Genomic DNA, 9816 nt, shown 5'->3' with positions numbered 1-9816 from the left:
ACTCTGGCACTCGTTGTTAATTCTAAAACTCAAAAGGGGGGTACGAATCCGACAGGACTGTTCTCTTTTGCAACCTTATTTTTTATCTTAATGTTTTGGATCATTAAATCCTATCCAAAAATAGTAAAAGCTTCAATTATTATGGCGTTATTTAAAATATTTTTCGGTGAACAGCCTTGAGGGGTAGGTAAGCGTTCAGAAAATCCTCCGAAATTTCCCTCTTGTCCGTGAGAGAGACTGCCTTCCGCGCGAAGAGAAAAACTTTTAAGTTCATCGACACGTTCAGGTGAACATGAGTGATGTCAACGGCGAGTTGTTGAGCCATGGAACACCAGAACAGTCTGTCCTCCCGGGAAAGTCTATAAATTCCAAGAAAGAAGTCCCTAAAGGTATTTAGATAAAGCTATTAAAACACATTCTATTTAATGAAACTAGTGGAGATCTGCAGTGAATTAAATTACCAAAATTAGTCGTTTTTTTAAAAAAATGTCGCGAGAAATATCAGTCACGTTCAAAAAACGTAATAGGCATTAGGATTTAGCCATTGCAATTGGCGTCATGGCGGAATGGCAGACGAATCTGTGCTGACAGGAGGCGTATAGGGAGAAGGAATTAAGATCGTATCGTCAAATCATTCGGCGATTCGGTAGATGCCCATATAATCTCCTGTCTCATGGTGGGTAAACTCCCGTCCTGCTCCCTCTTCATGATTGCCTTAAACATTCGAAAAATCTGTATCGGAGTTACTTATTTTTAAGTTAGATGTGCATATGAATTGTTTTATTGTTTTTATTCCATATTTCACCTACGGTACGACTAAAAAAGTATCTGTGGGAAAGTGCAAAATGTCGGCGTAACAATGAACCGGAATTACGATAAATTAATGATGCGAATATTTTTAGTCTTAGGAGGGAGTCTCCTCCGAGGAAAGGTGCATTAATTTGTCTAATTAAAATTTTAAGGTTGAATTCCGCTTCGAATATTTCACTGTCCAAAAACTTACTTCCAATTTCTGAGAAAAGCGAGAGGATGTGTAAAGAAAGGAGGATCATTGCCATGGTAACCACGCCCTGATTACGAACAGAGAATATTAATTTATTGATACAGTTGTCTGTAATGTCTCAATCCCATGTTGGGTATACACGTTCTCACTCCTGCGTGATATTTGTCCGAGGGAACTCTTTTGTCGATGGGATATCGGTGGACACAAGGCAGCCATCACACTTTCACCATCAGCTGAAAGTGTTGCGGATTAAGGATTGTGTGTAGATACGTTTAACGTCATAGGTGCCTCATTGAAGTGAACCCTATGAATGGAAATGCACTGGGGTACAGAATCATCCTCTTAATTCGAACAGCTCCTAAACGACATTCTCTTCGAAGAAAATAAACCTTTTGCTATTTATAGAACAGCTTCATTATTTATTTATCTTGTTTAATGTTCGTCCAACACATGCATAATTATAGGGCGAACAATACAAGAATTTAACTAAAAAAATTGAAAATAAATTTATGTAATATATTTAACGCATCACAAGAATTCCTTGTACAAAGGTTAAAATACAGTACACCATATAAGCTTGGTACAATATTCAGTATATTATTTCGAGTGAAGCACAGTAATGTGGAGTGAGGACTGGTGAAATTGCGATGCGTGAGTGTGGGGCGTGTAACGTAAGACGAAGTGACGTCTTGTTGATTTACGAGGTCGTGTGCACTGCGCACTCTCTTTATTCGTTCTTCCGTTTCAAACCGGCTGTTCATTTACTATTATTTCGGATCGTCCGAACATGGTTTGGTAGTTTTAATTAGTGGAACTCCCGTGTACTCCACAAAGGATAGTAAAGGCTTAAGTTATTGGTGATATTATCAAATTTTCTTAATTCGCCATTACATTCGAATCCATATATTTTCTGCCCATCCGCAGATAAATAATCTGAACTATTAATGAAAACACATAAGTACGGTATGTTTCAGACCAATTTGATTGATTTGCAAATTGGTTCGTTTTAATAATTTTCCTAGTCATTTTCTTTCGTGAAGTTACATGCATTTGGAAAACGCCCACAAAGGCCATTCTGGGGCAGTGACAGGGAGAACTCATCTCTCACGCATTGTGAGAGAGTGACCCTCAGATTATGTCCAATAGATTGTGCCCGAGCGAAGAAAAGCGTGTGTCCGTGTCTCGCCTCCGCCCCCACCGAAGAATTCATGCACAGAGGGGAAAGAATTTGCTCTATTTACAATGTATGTTCAGGAAATTATTACCGGAAGGCAATAAAAAGTTTCGGCTCTTTCTTTGCAATATTCATTCGTACGGTAGAGAAGCCCGAAAAGCATAAGAAATTTTAAAATATTCGTGCGGTTTATTTTATGTGCCACCTATGTTTCGTTTAAAAACGTGAATGCATTATTCTATTCTATGGAAAAGCCATTAGCTAGACAAATAACGAGTAAAAAACATTCCGAGCGACGCGTCAAAGAAACACGTCGCGACGTGTTTCTTTGAGCGAAAGGTTAATTTTTTGGATAAAATGGTAAAAAACACGCCTCATCAGCCATCGGTAGCGATTGATAGATAAATGCGATGATTGTTATAGTGAAATGGGTGGTACTATCCAAATATTCAAAGTCAAAACGGCGTTGAAATGTGAAAATGTCCACAGTAGTCAGGACATAAACGGACGCACTAATTTCAAAGAGATTCGGATGCGCATTTCGCAGTGTCGCTGTTTCTGCTCTGGCTGAGAGAGGAATGGGAGTGTCCGCTCCCCCTCCTCTCTCTTTCACCTTCGTGTTCGCTCCGCGGCCCACTCTTTCTCTCAGCACGGAGGCGTATCTGTGGAGGGAGGGGGTGGGGGAGATAGAAGAAGGGAGGGGAGGGGTGTTGGTGTGGCGACGAGAGTGGGATCATCTTTTGTGTCTCCGTGTGTAGATAGAGTGCGAGTAGAGCGTAGAGTGGAAGTCTCTCTTCCCCTCCCTCCCTCAGAGAGGGCGTGCGGCCACCACCACCATCTTCATCCCCCTCAGACGACGAAAGGCAGTCCTCGTCGGGAGTCCGCCGTCTGCAGACGTTTTAGCTCCGCTCCTGCCTGCTGCGTCTCCGCTCTTGATCTCCGGAAGGTGCGATCATGGCACCGCCTAGTCTTGCGGTGCTCCTCTGCTCCGCGGTGGTGCTGGTGTTAGCGAGCCGCGCTCACGGCATCTCCGTGCACTTTGCGCACCGCTTCGGCGGCCGGGTGGACGACCTGCAGGGCCGATACTGCGAGGGACGCAATTGGGGGTCGACGGGCAGCCGGTGGTGGGCCGCTGGCAGATCATCCGGTCAGTCCACTCTCATTAACACTGTGTGGTTGTTAGTGCTCGCCGTTGACCTGGAGAATCTCTGGGAATCGGACGGGTGGTCTGTTAATATCGGCTTTTGGTCGCGTACGGGGAGACGCGAGTACGTCCGAAGGAAAGCAGGAATGGAAATAATATGAAGAGGTTGTCGTTCTAATTTCCATTTCTAAATGAAAAACACCTGCGGTGGCTTCTCACTTGATATTCTTCTATTATTCGCTTTATTTAGAGGTCGCAATTGGGCATTAGGTAGCAAAACTGTTTTTGTATTGGAATTAAGGTTAATGTGATTATTGCAGCGCTATTTTTATCTTTATATGTTGATGTGAGAGATGGAGTTACATAGAATATGTCGACGGTTTACTTAATCTCGTCTAATTGGAGTGTTATGCATGTGAAGATAAATGTTTGTCTTCTCAAGGTGCATTAAAATGGTTTGACAACTATTCTTGTTGTCATTAACTTGTACCCCATCAGCACTATATGGCCAAATAGTTGAGACTCGATGTCATCCCGATGGAAAACTAGAAGCAAAATCATTCGCTCTCTCTCTCTCTAATCCAAGGGGATTTGTTGAGTGTCACTCAGTCGCAGTGGGGGTCCCGAGTCCATCTCGATATCTCTCGTATTTCGTCTGAGGCCTATCACTCCTTCTATCAGTATCCTATCACATAATGAACAGACCTCTGTCAAAATTTTCCCGTTTCTCCAATGTTTAAAATTTCATCCTTGAGATCGATGACATTAAATTTTCCAATATGTGCTGGGACAAATATTGACCAAGGTCTGCTTCAACACTCTTGTATTTTGCCTACCGCCAAGGATTTTAATTTGTTCATCGACCCATAAAAAATAATTTATTTCCATTTCGAATTGAGTAGAGTCAAAACAATCCCAGAAACTATTTATCTGTAGATATTTTTATAACCGGAAGTATACTTTAGTGATATTAATGAAAGTTTTCGAATGAGGTGAGACATGCCTTGGGATCGTCAGTTCGCGGTCACAGCTCCTCCTCCCCCCCATTCCATTAATTCCATTCCGCCCCAACATGCACCCATTCCTCCTTCCCCCTGGACACTCTCCTCCCCTTCGCCTCCCGGCATTCATCCTCGCCCAGTTCCCATCAAAAGAAGTTCACTCCAACATCGGAACTCATTAATATTATACCAATTACAATAGGTTTGAATTTAACATTTAAGAATTATTCCAGCAGTCTGCCCTCCCTTCGTGGACTTTCCTCTTCAACTCACAATATGGCCTTACTGAAGAAAATTTTTTAGGGCCTACTCCATTTCATCCTACATCTAAGAATTCTCTTCCTTCCTCTCCCTCGTTTCCCTAACATTCTACCCTCTAACACTGTTGTCAACATCCCCTCCCCACTAAGTACTCGCTCCATCAATACCTTCTGTCTCCTCCGTATCTCATCTTTAAGCTGCTTCTCCTCGCCCACCATATCCAGCACTTCATCGTACCTCCTCCTCTCTGTCCACTATACCTTCCCTTGTCTTCTCCACATCCAAACGCCTCCAGTCTCTTCCCGTCCTTCTTCCCAAGTATCCACGTTTCCGCAGCGCAAAGCTATTGGACATTGATAAATGTCCATTCCCTCGATACACTTTTTTTTGAATCGTTAGTGCTGCGTGAAGTTCTTGAGTTCGTAAATAAACATGTCTTCCGGGCTTGACTCTTCGTGTTGGAGGTCCATATCTTTGGTCAAGTGTTACGAGGGGATTTCAGTGGCCTCCTTCGTCTAGGTGACCTGGCCCGAAGAAGCCGAATGCAACCTCGGCGAAACTGTATTAATCCCACGAAATGAACCAACGCGGCGTCGAGCCAGGAAGAGCTCTAATTCACGAACCACCATCCACGGCGGCCCCAACGGTCTTTTAGGAAGGACTAAGAGTTTAGTCCTAATAAGCCCGGCGTGACAGTGTCTATCGGGAGTATTTGGAAGGTAATTTGACGACGGATTTGGCACAATCATTAGCTATTTTTCAGTTATTGATAACTCCCACCGGGCATGTTCATTACGTCCTCGGAGGTATTTAATTTCATATCAACTGCAAATAAATCCACTTCCATTATCTCGAGCTTACGTCTTAGCGAATGGGAAAGAGCTTTTCCTCAGCTCCGGAGTGTGCCACCGTTATCACGGGCTTGGATTCTATTCTTCGAAGTATGATAAAAACTCCAAATAACTAATGTGGTATTATTTCAGAGGTGAAGAAGTAAAATACGATCTATTATGCATGAACCTTGTAATATCAAACTTGGTTATCTCTTATAATTATTTTTTCAATTGATTGTGGCTAATATGCTTCTTGCCCATTATCTCTTTGATACCTAGTATCTATTTTATTTACCATTTCATCGTTTCACGTAAATTTATGGGCCTCGGTCCGAAAATTCTCTGACCAATGAATCATTTAAAACTCCGCAGGAATAGAAGGATCAACAGATTTGCTATTTCCACATGGTTATTTATTGAGACCGACCATGGTTTCGTTACAGAGTAAAATGATCACCCGTACCCTTTAGGTGCCAACAACCCGTGCGATTTAATATCTAAATGTATGAGCACGTGAATGAGCCCAAAACTTTGTTAATCACCCAAACTGTGCGGATGCAAAATGTAATATGTTTGTCAGTTTGGTTCATGCAATCGTACATTTTCCGTTACGCTCCATCAAAATCGTTCATGCATTTAGGCATGAACTCGTTCGGGTTAATATACCGTATTAACAAAAGGAGGCCAAAAGAATTTGCAGGTGGGTGAGAGTAGGGGCAGAAGTGGCAGAAGTGAGAGTAGGGCGAAGGTGTTCGGTGCGCCTTTGTTTTCGTCATGTGGAGAGCGCGCTTGCATTGGATGAAATCAGAAACGCATCTGCCTAGCCAATGAGAAGTAAGACAACCTTAATGATGTTTCTGGACCATCTCCAGTGCATACTCATTACGTCGGAGGCCCACCGGACACGCAAAGGGATCGTTGAAGACGCTTTCCCCCTTTCTATCAGTACTTTGGAGGGTGAGTTTACTGTACTAAGCACTAAAATTGCACTCTACAAACTAAAGACGTTGAACTATTACTTCACAATTCGAATCTGATTTCGCAGTAGTAACGTTTGTGCCTTTCCTTGGTGAATTTGACACGCTTATCCACCCAATTTTGCACTTCCCGTCATTTTCGAGGGCTCTTCGTCGATTGTTGTTCTCTATACCCTATGCTTCGAAGATGAACATGAAGTTATTCGCCATTTCATAGATAGTGTGGGCAATGAATTGATCGCAGGAGCTGCAGTGCGGCTTAGGATGGCGGCAGAGAGAGACTGAGCGCGCAAACTGATTCAATCGAAGGAAGGGTGAGATAGCGAGGTCAGTGTCGCACTCTTTTATTCCAGACATTTTCTTCCGTTTGTTAGGAGCATTTAGAATTAATGCATATCTGTCTGCACCAGCTTCCCCAATGAAAACCATTCCGTCGGCCAATCTAATCCTGCATTCCCGCCTTTTCACTTTTTTCCCCATTGACTTATGTTTGACCTTACTTCCAAATATCATGGCGCTCACAATTCGCCTTGAGGAGCCTCAAATCACTCCTAATCTGTCTCGCGACCAAACCCACTGAGCACTCAACACTAACACTCTCCTCACTACTATCTAAAATGCCATGCGTCCGCTCTTATCCGACACCTGTGTAACCGTGATATGGCCAGATTATCCACTCCATCGATGGAAACAAATACGGAATGAGCACACATGTCGACGAATGGTAAGACGAGCTGAATGCATCATCATCGACTTTGAAGCGGACCGTTTCCAAGAAGTTAATAATAATACGACCATCATCTTACATCTTCACCCAACATTTCCTCCTTTTCACAATGCATACAGAGGGCCACGTGACCAAAACCCATCGAAATTGCATAAGAATAGGATCAGACACACTCACACACGTCCGTACTATATAACGAAATTAATTATCACTATGTATAGAGAACTCTTTCTTTTTAAGTCGTCGATATTATTTTATTCGAATGGGAGGTGGGCAGTCCGGGACAAGGCTTGCCGTACGACAGCAAGGTCAAATAACGAAGATTTCAATACATTGAAATGTATGAGAGTGTGGGCTGGTTACGGCGATAGCATTTGCTTTCATGTTGTTTATTTCAATTGGAGATTCCATTTCTAATTAATGCAGGAATCTTGTCTCCGTTGTCACATACTCTCGCACTTCCAGCAATGACGAGGGACTTGATTGGTGGCCTCGGCATTTGGTCTCCGCACTCATCTGTTTACGAGGAAAGGCGGCCCATTCAATCCCTAGGTTAGGTGGCGCTCTTCTGTTGTTTCAACAAGCGGCAGCCGTCCGCGTGACGAGGCGTGCGATTTTCGCATCGGTCGTGACCTGCTGTCCACCGCGTGCCTCCTGGCCTTGGCCGTCTCCTCCCATACGGCACGCCCTCTGTCACGTGACCCCATCCACACGCCCCTTCGCGCACTCCTTGTTTTATCTTTTAGAAATGGTATGAAACCGTTTCGTAGGAATACGGTCGTGCCCGCCTGCGTTGGTTTGTGTGCTGGTCCCGTCAAAGATAACGGTGAATATTACATGGCTCCAAACGTTAGCCAGTATGTAAAGCAATTGTTCAAGTGTGTTAATACACATCTCAGAGACTTGCATTTTCTATGCTAAAAATGATTTTATCTCATTAATAATGATTGCATTGCATAAAGACATAAGTTCAGTCTACGTTCAACTTCACTCGATTTATTTGGCCATTTTTGTCATTGAATCATGCAATCGAGTATCAGGGGTATCTAACCGCTTTTTGCCATGGCTGTTATAATAAAATCTGGATACTATACATTTTGGATTATTCTTTTCATTAATTGGGTGTACTCCCCTTACAATTTTCCGCATTTTTATTGGATTTATTATTGGCTAAATCCACATATATTGATGAGCTTTCAATATTAAGTAGTTGACACTCAATGTATTGGAAATTGGTATTATGGTCGTTATGATCGTTGCACAAATTGAACGAAGATACGTTACAGTATTACTTTGTGAGTAGTTAGCAAATTAAGGCTACAATTTAATTGAAAAAAAAAAATGGCGTCACGGTCGGCTCGTAATGACCGACTTTCTTGTGCTTGGTATGGATTCAAACAGATAATTACAATCATACAAATAAAACTTGTATTGATATGAACTCCTGGTAAAATAATAATCTAGCCATTAGAAGTTACACTACTGTGTCATGTACGCGTCAGGGTTGTCGTGAGCGAGACGTCTTACATGCTACGGTTCTCCTCCCCTTTACACTTCGGTCCGGTTTCCTTCGAATATATTCCCTAGACGCCTTGCAGCGCTTCCGCTGAAGATTCTGAAGGCTTGAGGCGTGTACTCATTGTGCAATGGATCTGACTCTCAGCTGCACATCACCTGCTCCACAACTCCTGCCAAACGTTCGTCTTCCACTGGCACGGTTTCCTTATCCCCCGCATTCTTAGCTGAGGTATTGGACGATTGGCTGTCTTGCGCCCCTGCCAAACACTCCACGATAAATGCGTGCCAGCACAACCTATCCCTATGTTACTCATCCAACCCAACCCGCGCGCCCTCTCTTTCCTTCTCTCGAACCTTGAATGCATATAAATTAATCAAACGATATTGGCCTCGCACAAATCATCGTAAACTCTCAACTTCTTACCCATGGACTTGCACAAGGTCTCGTATCTTTGGATTCAGAGTCAGTTTACTGGGAATCCTCAATCGTCACCTTTATCACCGTATTTAATTTTTAAGGATGCTGTTTTTTTACCATTGAAGCTACCTAAAGCTCCTTTTATTCGTGTTGTTAGAAAAAATGTGTACATTTAAGTTTGGAGTAATGAATTCGTTCAAAATAATGGGCTCGTTTTCATCATTGGCTCGGATCCAGTTTCATTGTTGACACAAGTAGAACCTTTTGTAGCCATCGACCAATCAACGTTGCTCTTTTGCGCAGCGATCGTTAATCGTTTCCTCTAAGAAATTAATTAAATATTTCGAACCCATGGGTCTCGTATCTAATGTTATTGTTTCCATTCTCTTATGGAAACACCGAAGTTTCTATGGTAACTTGATGACAAGCCCGAACAAACCTTGGGTAAAAGAGCAATTATCTTGTGTTATTATAGGTTATTATCATCTTGTGTTTCCGATGAATAGGTTATGATGAAAGGGAATCGTATTTCGATATATATGGAAATGCATTCTATGTATGAAGAGAGGAATAGGAGCGTAGCGCCGTTGTCCTCGCTCGTCCTTTATCTATTTCCTATCCCTATCTTTCCTACCCTATGTTATTTATTTATTTGTGTATGTACATAATATCGATTTCCCACAAATTTTATCAGATACAATCGATTTTGAAATCCCATATCACCAAACGCCAGTGCCGATTAGGAGATAAATCATTGAAA

The 9816-nt window shown here is 42.5% G+C and overlaps 1 protein-coding gene across 1 annotated transcript in view; it reads left to right on the top strand.

The window, feature by feature from the left end:
• The first annotated feature begins 2931 nt into the window (after positions 1–2931).
• The window catches only part of LOC124155352 (tubulointerstitial nephritis antigen-like), a 146003-nt gene continuing 139118 nt past the window's right edge, over positions 2932–9816 (top strand). Inside the window, exon 1 of the mRNA XM_046529094.1 lies at positions 2932–3324. Coding sequence (XP_046385050.1) covers positions 3132–3324 — 193 coding nt within the window. The 5' untranslated portion in view covers positions 2932–3131. The remainder of the gene's footprint in view (positions 3325–9816) is intronic.

The sequence above is a fragment of the Ischnura elegans genome, chromosome 3 (genome assembly GCF_921293095.1).
Source record: "Ischnura elegans chromosome 3, ioIscEleg1.1, whole genome shotgun sequence".
Lineage (NCBI taxonomy): Eukaryota > Metazoa > Arthropoda > Insecta > Odonata > Coenagrionidae > Ischnura > Ischnura elegans.
This window is presented reverse-complemented; position numbering and strand designations above follow the sequence as displayed.